The sequence below is a fragment of the Salvelinus alpinus genome, chromosome 7 (assembly GCF_045679555.1).
Source record: "Salvelinus alpinus chromosome 7, SLU_Salpinus.1, whole genome shotgun sequence".
Taxonomy (NCBI): Eukaryota; Metazoa; Chordata; class Actinopteri; order Salmoniformes; family Salmonidae; genus Salvelinus; species Salvelinus alpinus.
In genome coordinates, this window is record NC_092092.1 from 39,188,117 (window position 1) to 39,205,236 (window position 17,120).

The following is a 17,120-nucleotide window of genomic DNA, read 5'->3' on the forward strand; positions in this document are numbered from 1 at the left end:
CAGTGACTGCCTAAATTCAACACACCTGGTCTTCCAGGTCGGTTAAATCAAAACCATGAAGTGCCTGCGGCACTCCAGGACCAGGGTTGCCTTCCCTAGAGGAATTAGTCAATGCGTATGAATATTGTATATGAACAGGACCAGGGTTGCCTTCCCCTTCCCTAGAGGAATTAGTCAATGCGTATGAATATTGTATATGAACAGGACCAGGGTTGCCTTCCCCTTCCCTAGAGGAATTAGTCAATGCGTATGAATATTGTATATGAACAGGACCAGGGTTGCCTTCCCCTTCCCTAGAGGAATTGGTCAATGCGTATGAATGTTGTATATGAATTTCCATATATCAATGACACTAACAAAAGGGTTGAATTGTTCAGCAACACGGGCAGTAAACGCTAACATGGCTTTGGTATTTTTATTAGGATCCCCATTAGCTGTTGCAAAAGCAGAAGCTACTCTTCCTGGGGTCCACACAAAACATGAAACATGACATAATACAGAACATTAATAGACAAAAACAGCTTAAGGACAGAACGACATACATACATTTTTTTAAAGGCACACGTAGCCTACATATAAATACATATACATGAACTATCTAGGTCAAATAGGGGCGAGGCGTTGTCCTGTGAGGTGTTGCTTTATCTGTTTTTTAAAACCAGTTTAGCTGTTTATTTGAGCAATATGAGATGGAAAATGGTTCCATTCAATAATGGCTCTATATAATACTGTACACTTTCTTGAATTTGTTCTCGATTAGGGGACTGTGAAAAGACCCCTGGTGGTATGTCTGATGGGCTAAGTGTGTGTGTTGTGTGTGTCAGAGCTTTGTGTAAGTTGACTATGCAAACAATTTGGGATTTTCAACACATTAATGTTTCTTGTGAAAAGAAGTGATGCGGTCAGTCTCTCCTCAACTCTTAGCCAAGAGAGACTGGAATGCATAGTATTTATATCAGCCCTCTGATTACAATGAAGAGCAAGATGTATTTTCCTTGCAGCACTCGACCACACAACTGGACAATAATCAAGATAAGACAAAACTAGAGCTTGAAGTACTTGCTTTTTGGAGTGTGGTGTCAAAAAAGCAGATTCTCTTTTTATTACGGACAGACCTCTCCCCATCTTTACAACCATTGAATATATATATGTTTTGACCATGACAGTTTACAATCTAAGGTAACACCAAGTAATTTAGTCTCCTCAACTTGTTCAACAGCCACACTATTCAATACCAGATTCAGCTGAGGTCTAGAACTTAGGGAATGATTTGTACCAAATACAATGCTCTTAGTTTTAGAGATGTTCAGGACCAGTTTATTACTGGCCTCCCATTCCAAAACAGACTGCACCTCTTTAAGGGCATCTTGGCTTCATAATACAGCTTCTTCTTTTTGTTAGTTTAGTCAGTTAATTTCTCAATTTGCATTAAGTCAGCCAGGCAGATGTACAGCCAGACTTATTAGCCATTCCCTTTGCCCCATCTCTTTCAACCATATAGTTTTACAATTCCTCATCAATCCATGGAGCCTTAACAGTTCTAACAGTCCGTTTCTTAACAGGTGCATGTTTATCAATAATTGGAAGAAGCAATTTCATAAATTCACCAAGTGCAGCGTCTGGATGCTCCTTATTAATCACATCAGACCAACAAATATGTGTAACATCATCCACAGCAACAAATGGGTGCGATACAGCTTTAAAACAAAGTTCTACAGTATTAGTTAAAATGTGATCGAATCATGTGGATGATCTTGTCCGTGTAGTTTGTACTGTAAACACCCTGTTAGTTTGATTTAATAACCTGAACCAGATTACAGGCACTGGTTACAGTGAGAAGCTTCCTCTTGAGCAGCCTACTTGATGAGAAACCAATCAATATTCAGGTCCCCAAGAAATTAGACCTCTGTTTACAGTGAGGGGGAAAAGTATTTGATCCCCTGCTGATTTTGTACGTTTGCCCACTGACAAAGAATAAATAAAATAAAGTGGTGATCCTAACTGACCTAAAACAGGGAATTTTTTACTAGGATTAAATGTCAGGAATTGTGAAAAACGTAGTTTAAATGTATTTGGCTAAGGTGTATGTAAACTTCCGACTTCAAATGTGTGTGTGTGTACTTGTGTATATATATAACACAGCAACACCTCCCTATAAGCATTTCTGTCTCTTCTACAGATGTGTTACCCTTGTATTACTACTGCTGTATCATCAAATGCGTTATTTAATTAATAAAATAAAAAATGCTAATATGAATATCTGACGTTAGCAAGTTATTGATTTCAAGGAACCTTATTTCTAAGGCTACATATTAATGTGGGCTATTTTCAGCCCATCCCTGGGTAGCTTATTAGAGAGACATAATATGGAAAAGAGCAAACAAAGCAAGATAAAAAAAATAAACAGTACATTCAGCAGTCCATTAATTAAATGTTGTGTGCTGCGGAGTTGAAGCTATGAACCAATAGGCTTGGCTCTCTCATCCCTTCCAGGCTTCTAGGAGGGAGGGTGGACAAAGCACCTGTCATAGTGGATGTAAGCAATGTCCCCACGTGCTCCGGCAGCTTTCATGGCTGGGAAAAGCTATTTCCTCTTCTGGCGCACAGCTTCAGGATAGTCCTCGTTGAGGAAGATATCTGTTCCTCTTAAGTTCTTGGCTCTTTCCAGAACAGCTACCTTGTCCTTGAACCTCAGGAACTTGACCGCTATCTGCCTGTCACCTGGACCGGTGGTGGGTTTTCCAGTCCTGTGGGCGCGCTCCACCTCAATCTTCCTGTGGTCCATCTTCAATTTCTCAGAGATCATTTCCCTCACTTTGTCCTCAGACTCCGTCCAGGTCTCATGTGGAGATTCTGCAATTCTGTCCACAACCATGTTTCGCCTTGATTGTCCCTCGAGTCTGATTTATCCGTCATTGCTATCATGGATTCACACACAGAACTAATGTCCTCTCTCAATGACTTACAGATTTGTCATCTTTCCATTCTCCTGTTTCAACTCATCGAGCTGACCTTGGGAGAACTGCAAACTGTTCTTCAGGTCCTGGACCCCTCTGGTGAGGTCGTCCATTATTTTAGTAGTTGGATCCACCAGTATTTGGACAAAACACTTGAAGCTATTTTCTTGTTGTAACAACTGCTTGTAGAACTCTTTTTGTTAGTTTAAAAGATCCTTCACGTGTGATTCAGAGACACTACTCTCCTCAACGGTACTCCCGCCATCTTTGGTCTTTGTCATGGTAGGTAGCAACGTAGGTTACGCTGTTACTCCTTGCAGTTCCAGACAGGGCAGGTCACAGGGAAGATTGAAAACAACTAAGAGCAGGGATCTCGACAGCCACAAAGCCGAGACAAACAGCGGTCCCATCCACAATGGCTAACTGCGTCACGGGGTTGCGTTCAAGCCCTCACGAAAACCCCGCTAGCTTGATAGGCAGCTAGCTAGCTGCTACTCCAAATAGCTCCTCAGACCCGGCCTTGGTCAGCAGGATCACTGGAGACTAGCCTGTCCCAGCAACTGATGCCAACTGCGTTGTGGGATCCAAACTAAAAAGTTAGCTAGCTACTAAGAAACTTTCCAATACACTTTCAAAACAACAAACCTCGCTCTCCCTCGTTCAACAGGAAGTGACGTATGTGTGCCAGTGTACTCTGAAGGGTTAAACAACAGGTCTGGGACCAGGCTAGAGACAGTGATGGAAGGTACATAATGCATTTATTGTCATCTCCCTATCAGAACACTGCATGCTGTGACATGGGCCTGGATGAGGACACATCTTCAAGCTGCCTGACTGAAGATTGTGGCCTTCAGTGGTACCGGAACCAAAAGCCTTACCTGGGAGTACAGCAACAGTCTCTCTCGCTCTCTCACAGCCACAAGATATACAGTATATTTTAGTTGAAACACCCGTTATGTCTAATATACATGAATACAAATCTATTTAGCATTCACTTTAGACATTTTGAATCGTAAGCTCCAAGTGTTGTGTTTGTTACCACGGGAAGTAGTAAAAGTTAATGACAAACATTCTATGAAAAAGTATTTGTATTATAATGTAACAAAATGTATGAGTTTATACAAAACTTTATTGCATTTGGTCATCCCCAAAAATGTGGCCTTTGAAAGCCTTGATAGTTGCATCCTTCACATAGCTGACAACAACAGGGTGGCAGGTCTTTTGATGTGCTGCTCTAGAGTTCCATAGCCCAGCAGACTCACCTGGGGATAGGGGGACGGACACATGTTAGTTTTGATAAAAGTCTGGGAGACAGGGAGGACAGAGCATGAGTTTTGGCGTGAGTACAAAAAATCCAATCCAACCAGTGGCTTTGGATAATATGCTATGTCATCACACAGGCAGACTGCCACAGCGAAGGAGGATTACATAGCACATCATGTATACTATTATGAGTTTAGTTTAGCTTCTCTGTGCTCTGGAGAGGCTGTTGGTCAGAAGGCCTTAGACGATTCTGTCTCTGTAGCACCTGGAGAGAGATCAATAGAGGTTGTGAGTGCTAGAAAGAGAGAGCCCTCACCCCTGATCTCCCATTGGCCCAGAGTCTCCTGCTCAGGCTCCAAGAAATCAGATGACAAACCTGCAGAGATTAACAAAAGAAAATGGTACCTTTTTTTTTACCAATTAATTTGCCACTTTGCTCAGGGGCGCAACTTTCACTGGGGACAGGGGGGGGACATTCTGAAATTGAATTTTTGTGCCCTCCAGTTTTATCATTGGAATGTGATACAAAACGAGGCAACGGTGTGCTTGAGGACCATGCGGACGCCTTCGAGCGGTCGTGTAGGCTGTTTCGAGTGTTTATCTGACTGGATAAAAAATGGATGTCTCCCCACATCTAAAACCAAAGTTGCGCCCCTGACTTTGCCTATTTCACATTCATAAATGACAATATCTGATTAAAAGTTTGCATGCCATTTTGTGATAACAGCTATGACAAATTACATGGCATACATGTGAATTTATAGCTCGCTAAGATATTATTTATATTTTATGGCACAATGTCTCATCTCACTAACAATTACTATGGGGAACAGCAAATTCAATTATTGTGGCTCATCCGTATTGTGGCTAGCTTCACATAGGTGATTTATTCCATTATGACAACATGCTCCCCATTTGACTGTAGTTAGCTAGCTGCTAGCTTATTAATGAAGTATTGCTTAATAAGTGATATAGTTCATGTGAGCTAGCCAACATGCTTTGCTTTTGACATGCCACAATCCTGCTTGCTTTATATCTGACAAATATTTGATCTACCATAGCTAGATAATGGTTTATGATACTTACAGTTAGTTCATTAGCTAGCTAGCTAAGTGTAAAACTGAGTCTGGCTGTAAAACGCAGCTAGCTAACCAACTTGACTTTATCAGTTGTAGCCAAGCTAGCTTGATACTCAGTAACGTTATCTTACCATGCTTTTCTGGCCAACTGGACATTCCTCTCGCTCATCCCGGTCGATTCCTTCTTGCCTACTCCCGTCTCTTGGTCTTCCTCTAGGTTCAAACCTATATGGCTGTAGTACTTACACGGAACCCAAACCGGCTGTGCGCGTGCGCTATCGTGCATAAATGTATTTTGCCCCCCCCTCCCACACCAAACGCGATCACGACACGCAGGTTAAAATATCAAAACAAACTCTGAACCAATGACATTAATTTGGGGACAGGTCAAAAAGCATTAAACATGTATGGCAATTTAGCTAGTTAGCTTGCACTTGCTAGCTAATTGGTCCTATTTAACTAGCTTGCTGTTGCTAGCTAATTTGTCCTGGGATATAAACATTGAGTTGTTATTTTACCTGAACTGCACAAGGTCCTCTACTCCGACAAATGAATCCACACATAAAACGGCCAACCGAATCGTTTCTAGTCATCTCTCCTCCTTCCAGGCTTTTTCATCGTTGAACTTATATGGTGATCGCATCTAAACTTTCATTGTATTAATTACCACGACTACCGGCAAAACAATTCATCTTTCAATCACCCACGTGGATATAACCAATGAGGAGATGGCACGTGGGTACCTGCTTCTATAAACCAATGAGGAGATAGGAGAGGCAGGACTTTCAGCGTGATCTGCGTCAGAAATAGGAATGACTTCTATTTTAGCCCTTGGCATCGCAGATGCTCGCAAGCAGTGTGGGTGCAATAGTTGAATAACATGGATTTCAAAATTTATTTTGCGACGCTCGCGCACACGACGTGTCCGTTCTGGTCAGCATACTGTTACTGTCAAAAGCAATCCACTCCTAACACAGCCACCTGGTGCAGGCAGGTAGTCAATGGCTCAGTGTTCCAAAACTGTTCACCTGTTTCTACGTCAAGCAAGGACAATGTTCCACTTGTTCTTTTTGAGTGTTTTTATGGTGCGTGTGCAGAACAGCAGCATATAATAGATTTCCAATTTCCCCCCAAAAAGTGACAAATATAATAGATCAACATGCAGCGGTATTGATCAACCAATCAATATCACCCATATACGTTTGCTTGACCCCCCCCCCCCCATGTCATACTGGAGGAATAAATAAAAAAGTAAATACAGAAATAATATGAATGAATAAACTGAAAGAAAGTGGGATTCATTATTTAAATTATGTATCTATTCATGTGTGCAATTATTAATCAATGTATTTGTTTTATGTGTGTGTTTATTTACCTATTTATTTATATGTGCATTTGTATTTATTAATATATTCATGTATCTATTTATGTGTGTATTTTATTCTAATTAAGGCAGCTTTGGTGCCCCATAGTAAAGGGGCCTTTGCTACCTTAAAAAGACATGTTTAGATTTTCCTTTTGTATTTTGTGATTTTGGTCGTTCTTTGGTGGAGTTTCCCACCTGGCACAGAAGTCAATTCAACATCTAGTTTTGATTTACATTTGGTTGAGTTGTCAACTAACATGAATTCAACGTCACCCTGTCATTGGATTTAGGTGAAGACTTGGGTGAAAGAAATATAACATTCCATGACATTGATTACTTTTTGCAAATGACGTCATCACATATATATTTTTGGGGTTCAAATTATGTAGACGTTGATTGAACCACTTTTTGCCCTGTGGGTTGTTTTGTCTTCATGCGTTCTTGTTGATTGAAGGCCTAAGTGTGTCCTTCGATGTAGGCCTATGCCTTTTTATTTCAATGCATGTGTATGATTTGTATAGCATAGTTTGCATTCGCGGTCAGCTGTTTTATGCACTGGTTACTTCCACATTGATGTCGGCATTTGAAGTCGGGCCTGTGGATTGATGGCGTTTATTATGCATATATTTCATGTTGCACTGTACTGGTACACGCCATTCCACATGTAAATCAGTCAATTTATTATGAGGTTGAGCAGTGGCTGGGCAATTTTTTGTTTGTTTTTGTTGTTCTCCAAGTATAATTTTGGAGTTTTGCCATACCCTAAGTTTAGCTGAACTGGCGCCACTGGTTTAACCACTAATTTTCTTGTCTGTCAGAATGACAGTGTGGGTTCGAGTGACAGACAATGGCATACATGATGGAAGGTATTCAGGAAAGTATAGGAATCTTTAAAAAAATAAATAATGTTTTACAAGGTCTGCATGTCTCAATACATTTGCCAGTTTTCCCTATACCCTACAGCCCTACAAGGTCCATAGTCCAGCAATGCTCCTCAGTAGGCGATGGCTGCCAATGCTTTACCACTGCCTCTAAGGCTATAAGGTGTGTCTCAAAAGCAATTCACATTATCTCCTGTTTCCACAACTATTGACTTTAAAGTGCACTAGAAATAATGTCATTGCATAAAATAGAGACATTCATTAGATAGGGAATGCGATTTAACCAATAATTGTATTTTGACATTCCAGAACAATGTCAAAAGACAATTCTTGGTTGAATCGCAGATAGGAATAGCACTGACAAGCTGTCACAACGACAATAAAATAAAACAGTATAGGCTATTTAAGGTTAACTGGCAGGTGCATTCTACACTAGGCTATGACACCTCGCGCGTCGCACACATGCATGTTTAGGGACCATAAACGATTTGGCGCTTCTATTTTATCAACCGTTCGTTTCCTACCTGCATTGCCGCAGTCTGCACATACATCGTTTCCAGGTCTGGCCAGGACATCTTGCAAGAGACGTTTATTCCTCTCCGACTCCATCGCCGTTTGATCTCCACCCAACCCGAAAGACTTCAATACAAAGCACGTTTACTGGGATAAAGCAAAAAATACAATTGTGACCTTGTAGGCTACTCGAAATGCTGAAAAAAAATGCTCCTGGTTTTGAACAAAAAAAGCCAATGAAAAGCCTATTAGAAATCCGCTTGGATGAGATGATTTGAAGGTTTGACAAGTCTCTCTCTTGTAAACTACAGCTCTATTACGAAGTCTTGCTGACTGCATTATCTGAAGTCTGTGTCATCCCCTCCTTCTCCTCCAACTCATGTGTCTGCAGTCGCAGTGAGACCTCCAGTGGTATGATGATCATTACTTGTTTTTTTACTACCTGTGTAGCCTAATTTTTTCTTTCTTTCTGACACCCAACATATTGTGAAAGTTTTTATAAGGACTATTTTATTGTTATTATTTGTACAAAATAAACTGTGCACTGTCCATACATTTTACTGGCAAATATTATGTATTTGTAGTTGCCTTTAATTCCACTTACTTCTGTCCCTTTAAAAGTTAGATTGTCGAAAACATCGATTTAGAAATTGGAATACTAGAAGGTGTTTAACACTCTAATTATGGGCTAAAGGTCAGACATTTTGGTCAGGGAGTTGGTCAACCATGGTTTGCCAGTGCTGTGATAAGAAATTGGGTGCGTTCGTAGAGTGAAGAATAACTGATGAATTTACGAATGGTCAACACCAGTTGAATATGGCCGGTGCAAGTAAACGTCGGCCTAATTAAATTGTTGCCAGCAGCACAGTTCCAGTCACCAACGCTCTGGATAACATGAAAACAGCATAACCAACTCTGCTAGGGCAAGTAAAATTGTCAGTGAGGTATTATCTCATTTGTATCTGGAAGTAGCTAGAAAGCTAGCCAACTTTAGCCAGTTAGCTTGGGTGCTTGATTGCCGTTGGTCAGAACGCTTGGATCAACCCTACTTCTCAGCCAGAGCGTCCAGTGTGTGCTCTGAACGCTCCGAGAGCGAAACGCTCTCCATTTATGAACGGACAATCTGACAACGCTCTGAATTTACGAACGTCCATAGCACTCTGGCACTCCGGATTGAATTTTCGAACTCACCCATTGTGTAAAATAATGATTTTGAAGAATACATCTGCTTGTTTGTTTGCTTACTAGCCAACGGTTTTAGAGGAATGATTCCATTAATATTTCTAATTAACTGGCAAAATGCCAACATTCCATTTAAACAATGCAGTCCACAGCCATCAACTGGCGGAAATCAGTTGATGATAGGACTTAGACAAGTTGTAAATGCGACAAGTACTGGTATTGTATCATATAATAATAATAATAATAATAGCTTTCCAATAAATAAAAAATAGACACATGTATGGTCTGTTTACATATATTTTAGAGGCTATTTATACAGAAAAGTGGTATAAAACCTGTATTTATAATTATATGACAATATTTTAGGTTGCCTCACATGCCTTACTTTTATTTTCCTGCATAAATCAAAACAGGATTATGCTTTTACTGACATTCATTCCAATTAGACTTGTTTGGGGTGCGTTCGTAAATTCACTCTGGCCATCTGCTCCGATTTCAGAGCACTCTCGTCAAGTGTGCCAGAGCGCAGAATAACTGCTGAATATACGAACGCTCAACACCCGTGTTGATAAACTTCGGCAAAAAAAAGTAATTAAATTGTTGCCAGCGGCACAGTTACAGTCACCAACGATCGGGATAACATAAAAAGCCTAACCAGCTCTGCAAGGGTGAGTAAAATGGTCAGAGTGAGGTGTTCTCTCATTTGTGCCTGGAAGTAGCTAGCCAAGATTAGCCAGTTTGCTTGGGTGCTTGACTGACATTGTGAGGTCAGAACTTGGATCAACCATACTCCTCAGTCAGAGCGTCCAGTGTGTGCTCAGAGTGAAACTCGCAGAATTTACAAATGGCCAATGTGACAATGCTCTGATTTTACAAATGCCCAGAGCACACTTGAACACTCAAAATTTCAAAATTACATTTACGAACACACCTGACCAATATGGCTGGAGTTTCCCTCCATTCTGGAACTTTGAAGGTTTATGACTTAGCCCCTCAAGTAATTGAGTAGGATCTCTATGGTCGAAAACGTAATCGATGTTATCTATCGGTTGATTATTCACGTCTAGCTCAGCCCGTTTGCCTACGTCATAACTGTGCTGCGACTGAACTGCGCTATTGCTTGAAATAATCGCGACGGTCTTGTGTTTTTATTTTTGATACGTCTCTTACAAAAAGCAATCATGTCGACCGCTATGAACTTTAGCAGTAAGTCTTTTCGGCCCCGTGCTCCAGACAAAGGATCCTTCCCTCTGGATCATTTCGGTAAGAAAAATAAACCACTCCTTGTTGAGTAACTGACTCGTTAGTTCCAGCAATAGCTGTGACGTGCGCAGCTCCTGTAGTTTCCAGCTGTATAGGGAAGAGATGTTTGACCTCCGATGTATGAGATCTGTGAAATGACAGACATACTGGAATGAGTGACAGTTAAGCTGCTTTTGCTTTCCCTGTAGTTGTTTAGTGTTTGAAAGGCAATGCACCGTTGCATCTCTTTGCTGTTTGTCATTGCAGGAGAGTGTAAAGCATTCAAAGAGAAATTCATGAAGTGCTTGAAAGACAACCGCTATGATAACTCCATGTGTCGACTACAGTCCAAAGACTACCTTGAGTGCCGGATGGATAAGTGAGTATTGACTACTGTTCCTTTAGCTGCTACTTCTTTCCTGTTGAGAATGAGATGACTAGGTATATACACACCCCATTGTCTAGAACATGACTGCTCTGATCACCAATGTGAAACTATTCTCTGCTATTTAAGTCAGCTGATGGCCAAGGAACCTCTGGAGAAGCTAGGGTTCAAAGACCTGATGGACAAACCCAGCCCGGAGAACAAGGAGGCTAAACCCTAAACTTTCCTTCCTACACAGATGGATGCTGTCATGCTTGTGTGATAGTGTCTCTCTTCCACGTCTTGTATATACAATTACAATGTAATATATTGGGGGCAGTGTTTCAAGCGTTGTGTGTATATAAATATTTTTTGGTAAATTAACCGTGCTTTGTTTTGAGTTGGAATCTTGACAAATTATTTGAGGTGGCTTCTCAGTTCTCAAAGTGGTATGTTTCAAACTTGTGTCCACATGGTACACACAAGATCTTCCCTCAGTCTAGCTAGCCTACGAGTATGCATTATGAATAAGGAAACGTTTGAATACATGCTTTGCTACACTTCATCAAAATGCCTTACTAACCACTCAAGGTACTATGGAATGTTGTAGTATGGTGTGAATGAGTCTGACGGAAACCAGTCATAAATTGTTCCAAGACTCATTAATTTTATTGTCAAGACAAATAAAAATCAGGCAGCACATGTCAAGCTGGCCTCAAACTAAAAACAGTTTAATAGTTGCATTTGAAAACAAAAAACACTCAATCTATGTACAAAACAAAACTATAAAAGTTCCACAAAAATTAGAATTCTGTCAACCACCATTCAGCTCTTTAGGACAAATCACAATGGCTTGAGAGGGAGGGGGTTCATTTCACTCCTCTTGACAGTGCTAGCTTGCCTCTGATTCTAGCAACTGTTATTATACTTATAGACCAATACAATATACTATGGTGAGAGAAAGGCTGTCTCAATAGTCATGTTTTTTTCCTGTGAGATCAGTGAATGTAGAGGGAAGGACACAAGGATAGGAAGCTGGGTAGAACTTTTGATACAAACTTTTCCAGTGAAGAAAGGGGAAATGAGGGAGGAGAGGAGCTGTGAGGTCAGGGGTTCCAGGCAGCTCTACCTGGAGGAGTTCAAGCTGGCGCGTGAGCGGTGGCGCTTGCGCTCCCCCGGTTGCGGACGAGTTCTGCGGCGAACCAGAGAGCGTCTCCGTGGTGACCGAGACCTTAAGAGGCACAGAGGGGGATGAAAACAAAAGGTCAGGAGACTTATTTGCCAGGGGAATGACAAATGGTCTATCTTCACACTTGAGGGGATACATGGTCAACTGCCATTAATTCTGTAAATCAGGGATGCACAAGAGAGAAATCTATAAAAAAATATCAATCTAATTACAGGATACAGATGTAAGACTCCGGATTTTCTTACAATAATAAATAGGGGGGAAAATACATACAGTACCAGTCAAAAGTTTGAACACCTACTCATTTTAAGGATTTCTTTATTTTTTACTATTTTCTACATTGTAGAATAATAGTGAAGACAAACTATGAAACACATAGAATCATGTAATAACCCCCCCCCAAAATATATTTGAGATTCTTCAAAGTAGCCACCCTTTGCCTTGACAGCTTTGCACACTCTTGGCATTCTCTTAACCAGCTTCATGAGGTAGTCACCTGGAATTTTTCAATTAACAGGTGGGCCTTGTTAAAAGTTAATCAGTTGTTGTGACAAGGTAGGGATGGTATACAGAATATAGCCCTACCTGGTAAAAGACCCAAGTCCATATTATGGCAAGAACAGCTCAAATAAGCAAAGAAATGACAGTCCATTATTACTTTAAGACATGAAGGTGAGTCAATGCGGAAAATTTCAAGAACTTTGGAAGTTTCTTCAAGTGTAGTCGCAAAAACCATCAAGCGCTATGATGAAACTGTCTCTCATGAGAAACGCCACAGGAAAGGAAGACCCAGAGTTACCTCTGCTGCAGAGGATAAGTTCATTACAGTTACCAGCCTCAGAAATTGCAGCCAAAATAAATGCTTCAGAGTTCAAGTAACAGACATCTCAACATCAACTGTTCAGAGGAGACTGCGTGAATCATGCCTTCATGGTAGAATTGCTGCAAAGAAACCACTACTAATGGTAACCAATAAGAAGAGACCAAGAAACACAACCAAGAGACCAAGAAACACGAGCAATGGACATTAGACCGGTGGAAATCTGTCCTTTGGTTTGATGAGTTTTTGGTTCCAACCTCCGTGTTTTTGTGAGACGCAGAGTAAGTAAACGGATGATCTCTGCAAGTGTAGTTCCCACCGTGAAGCATGGAGGAGGAGGTGCTTTGCTGGTGACACAGTCTGATTTATTTAGAATTCTGCAGTGATACGCCATCCTATCTGGTTTGCGCATAGTGGGACTATAATTTGTTTTTCAACAGGACAATGACCCAACACACCTCCAGGCTGTGTAAGGGCAATTTGACCAAGGAGAGTGATGGAGTGCTGCATCAGATGACCTGGCCTCCACAATCAACCGACCTCAACCCAATTGAGATGGTTAGGGATGAGTTGGACCGCAGAGTGAAGGAAAAGCAGCTAACAAGTGCTCAGCATATGTGGGAACTCCTTCAAGACTGTTGGAAAAGCATTCCAGTTTAAGCTGGTTGAGAGAATGCCAAGAGTGTGCAAAGCTGTCATCAAGGCAAAGGGTGGCTACTTTGAAGGATCTAAAATATATTTTGATTTGTTTAACAATTTTTTTTGGTTACTACATGTTTCCATATGTGTTATTTCATAGTTTTAATGTCTTCACTATTATTCTACAATGTAGAAATTAGTAAAAATAAAGAAAAACCCTTTATTGAGTAGGTGTGTCCAAACTTTTGACTGGTACTGTATGTAAATACAGAAATGTACTGTGAAACGTCATTAGTGACTGACAGAACTCCACACAGGCAAAGACATTAACACTATAGGAGACTGACCTTCTCCTTATGCGGGATGGGGTGCGTCGCCACATAGGGGGTTGTGGAGGCATCCTGTGAGGGGAGAGCCAGCACGGCAGTGGCTATGATCACCTGTCCATCAATCTGACCTGCAGACATCACAGATGAAAAATAACAGTATGGAGGAAACCAGATTGTTTTTGATGATGTTCTAATTGTTTGATTACAGTAAAAACTCTGAGGATAGGTTATGGACAGAGAGTCCAACAGAGTATTCAAACTATAGATGCTAACTGCATGTAGACTCAGAACCATTGGTCTCCACCAACCTCCATGTGTTTGAGACCCTTCTCGGCCTCAACGACCGTCTCAAACTCCACATAGGCGTAACCTTTCGACAGGTGTGGGTGGAGCCTGTCCACAGGCATGTCAATCATTTTGATCTTGCCATATGTGCCGAAGATCTCCTGGATGTCGCTGAAAAGAGAAGAGACTTTAGTCAAAACCCAACCTCAGAGATATTGCTCCCTACTCCCACAAACCAATGCCTTCAACATACAGTCTGCAGCTTGACACTAAAAATGCAATCAAATAGTCTATATTGATTCCCATTGATGTGCACATACACATAGAGACTGAGCAGTCATTTTTACTCACCTTGATTACGTTTCTGGTGAGGCGGCCCAGGTACACCTTGGTGGGTCGGGGGCTGGGGCTCCTCCTACGCCTCTCCTTGTCATCCTTTTTCACTGATAACTTGGATCTACAGGACAAATGGAAGAGCTCTTACTCTTTATTCCTCCACTCCCCCAAAAATGTCACACTTCCAAGCTCAACGATCCCTCTCCTTCAGTCTTTGGATTAGTTTTTCGGCGTGATCACCGACCCTGGTCCTGCAGAGTTAAGGAGCATGCAGTTTTTTTTTGACAGCCCAGCACTAACATACCGAATTCAACTAATGAAGTTCTTGAATGTTAAACCATTAGGTGAATTGAAAGTATTTAGCCTGCACGGACTTTAACTAAGGGCTGGACCACTGCTTTACGGGTCACACATACTTGGACTGTGAGCGTTGGTGGTTGTTGTTGTGGCGGCGAATGAGGTTGGGTGACCCTGAGGAGCTGGAGGATTGGGAGCTGGAAGACCTGGAGCGGCTGGAGGCAGAGGAGGAACTGGAGCCGCTGGAAGAACTGAGAGCCAGAGCTGCTACTGGAGCCAGAGTTACGTTCTGACAGGGAGAGGGGCTTACTGTGGGGACAGATCAGAAAGCAGTGACTGCTGAGATAAGTGGTCTGATTCAGCAGAGATGGCTGAGAGATGGGAAAGGAGCGGTCACTCAAATTGTGTCTAACCTGCTGCTACCAGTGGAGCTACGTCCTTTGCGTCCTTTCTCCTTCTCCCTGCCCCTGTCAGCTCCTTCCTTTGCGGGACCCTATTTCTCCTTCACTCGCTCTTTGGCCTCGTCTTCCATATGCTCCTTTCTCCGGACTGGAGAAAGCGCCCTGTAGATTGATAGTAGAATAATGATTTGTCACTAACCAGGCTTACATCCAACCTTTTTATGTGAGTAAAGTACATTGGATAAAAAAAATGTCAAGACAGGCCTGATGGAAGCAGATTTTTCAGTAAACTTTCCAAATGTCGACAAAACACGCTATACAAGTGGGCTCTTTTTGTGTTGTTAAAATGAATTATGCGAGAAATGTAGGTGGAAACGCTTTTATGCATAAATATTGATATAATAACCACTTGAAGTCACGCGATGACATGCTGTGTGGTCCTCCCACTACATCTAGTCAGGGAAAGCATGCATTTTACTAGGCTTCAGATGACATAAATGATGATGAAATTCAGAGGGTGGTGAAAGTGCAAGCTGATGCTCCTTTCCAATATATATTGAGGGTCTTATTCTGCTGACATGATCATCGATGCTTGGCTGCCGATTGACAAATACAAATGATCTCGTTTTTAACTGGTTGATAAGGTGAGTTACAACTGGGGTTGGAGCGAAAACTTACAGGAGGTTAGCTCTCTCCAGGAACCATGTTGGAGACCCCTGGCCTAAATGATAAGATTATTTGTATTTGTCAACAGCAGCCAAGCAAAGATCCTCAATATTTATTGTCATGGAGCATCAAGAACAAACTAGAGAGAGAAAGTTGGTTATGTAATTATTACTCCAGAATATCTGATATTTTGTGAGGTGATTTGGACGAAATTCGTTTTTTTATGACGGAAGACTGGATGTTTTTATTCTATGCCTGAAGATATTTCAACATGTCCATGTGAAAACAGGCTACACTGATAACTCGATCTTGGCTCCCACATTTTTAAACCATCTTTGGTATAGTGTTGCCATAATATTTGAATTGAGGAAGTGTAATCATAATCATTATTTTAGCGATCCGCAATAGAATAAATCCTAAATGCCCAAGCCTGCAGCTGTGAGCTAAACAGCACACTTGCCTCTAAAATGACTGACATGGTCAATTCGGACGGGAATTAAATTACAGATGTGGTTATTTGTGCTCGTGCACATAATCTCCCCCTGCAGAAAAAAACTAATGCCGTGGGAGGACCACACAGCATGTCATCGCGTGCCAAGTTTACTTCGATATAAAAGTTATTACATCAATATTTGCGCATAAATCCGTTTCCACCTACATTTGTCGCAAAATGAATTTTACCGACACAAAAAGATCCCACCCTGTCTAGCGTATTTTATTAAGTCGACATTTGGAAAGTTTACCGAAAAATGTTAGCCAGCTAATTTACACTAATTTTATGTATTTATATCACAAGACGTGTTTTTCAATGCTGACCTGCCCATACAGCTAGTTTTAGCTAGCTACATTCTATTTAGCTAATTCAACACAGATAGGTGAAATATACACTCGAGTCAAACTGCGTTCCCTATAACAACAACATAATATATATTCGTTAATTAAATGATTGAAGTAGCTTAAAAAGGCAACTTTACATCGTTCGTGGTGGTTGCAGATACAAGTCGCAGAGAGATGACGTAGAAAAACTGAGGGGACGTGGTATTTCACAAGACGCACAGCTCCCTCTGGTGCTGCTTATTGGAATAGGACATTATTTGGGTAGGTATGGATAATGTGTAACACATCATTTTATATTTTTTAAACAAAATGTGGGATTAGTAAAGATTATAAATGTGTATGTCTATTTAAAATTGTAGCAACATTCTTTATAAATGTGCTATGTTCTCTTAAAAACAAATGGTTTCTTCTATTTCAATGTGATAAAGCTATAAATAAATGTTTAATTCATAAACTGTAGCTAATACGATGTCT

At 41.1% G+C, this 17,120-nt stretch overlaps 2 protein-coding genes, 2 long non-coding RNA genes and 1 pseudogene across 5 annotated transcripts in view; 1 reads left to right on the top strand and 4 right to left on the bottom strand.

The window, feature by feature from the left end:
- The window catches only part of LOC139580982 (arf-GAP with dual PH domain-containing protein 1-like), a 39,782-nt gene extending 31,477 nt beyond the window's left edge, over positions 1 to 8,305 (bottom strand). For both annotated transcript variants that reach the window (XM_071410211.1, XM_071410210.1), the window contains exon 1: positions 8,071 to 8,305. In XM_071410211.1, coding sequence (XP_071266312.1) covers positions 8,071 to 8,155 — 85 coding nt within the window. In that variant the 5' untranslated portion in view covers positions 8,156 to 8,305. The remainder of the gene's footprint in view (positions 1 to 8,070) is intronic.
- LOC139580992 (uncharacterized) overlaps positions 1 to 17,120 on the bottom strand; it is a 587,892-nt gene that overhangs the window by 207,742 nt on the left and 363,030 nt on the right. The gene's annotated exons all lie outside the window — the stretch shown is intronic.
- Positions 4,069 to 5,519, bottom strand: LOC139580983 (uncharacterized). The gene is made up of 3 exons (XR_011676130.1): positions 5,431 to 5,519; positions 4,537 to 4,596; positions 4,069 to 4,219 (listed from the first exon to the last, which is right to left on the bottom strand). It is a non-coding gene; the product is annotated as an uncharacterized lncRNA (long non-coding RNA).
- cox19 (cytochrome c oxidase assembly factor COX19) lies at positions 10,249 to 11,231 on the top strand. The gene is made up of 3 exons (XM_071410214.1): positions 10,249 to 10,504; positions 10,751 to 10,862; positions 10,998 to 11,231. Exons 1-3 carry the CDS (start codon positions 10,423 to 10,425, stop codon positions 11,086 to 11,088), a joined length of 285 nt encoding a protein of 94 aa, XP_071266315.1. The 5' UTR covers positions 10,249 to 10,422; the 3' UTR covers positions 11,089 to 11,231.
- Positions 11,495 to 15,729, bottom strand: LOC139580248 (RNA-binding protein with serine-rich domain 1-like; annotated as a pseudogene).

Excerpts from the sequence above, each read along its gene's own strand:
- cox19 (XM_071410214.1), top strand. The coding sequence starts at position 10,423 with ATGTCGACCGCTATGAACTTTAGCAGTAAGTCTTTTCGGCCCCGTGCT. Across the intron at positions 10,505-10,750 it reads CTTCCCTCTGGATCATTTCG|GAGAGTGTAAAGCATTCAAA; the intron begins GTAAGAAAAATA and ends TTGTCATTGCAG. Across the intron at positions 10,863-10,997 it reads CTTGAGTGCCGGATGGATAA|TCAGCTGATGGCCAAGGAAC; the intron begins GTGAGTATTGAC and ends CTGCTATTTAAG.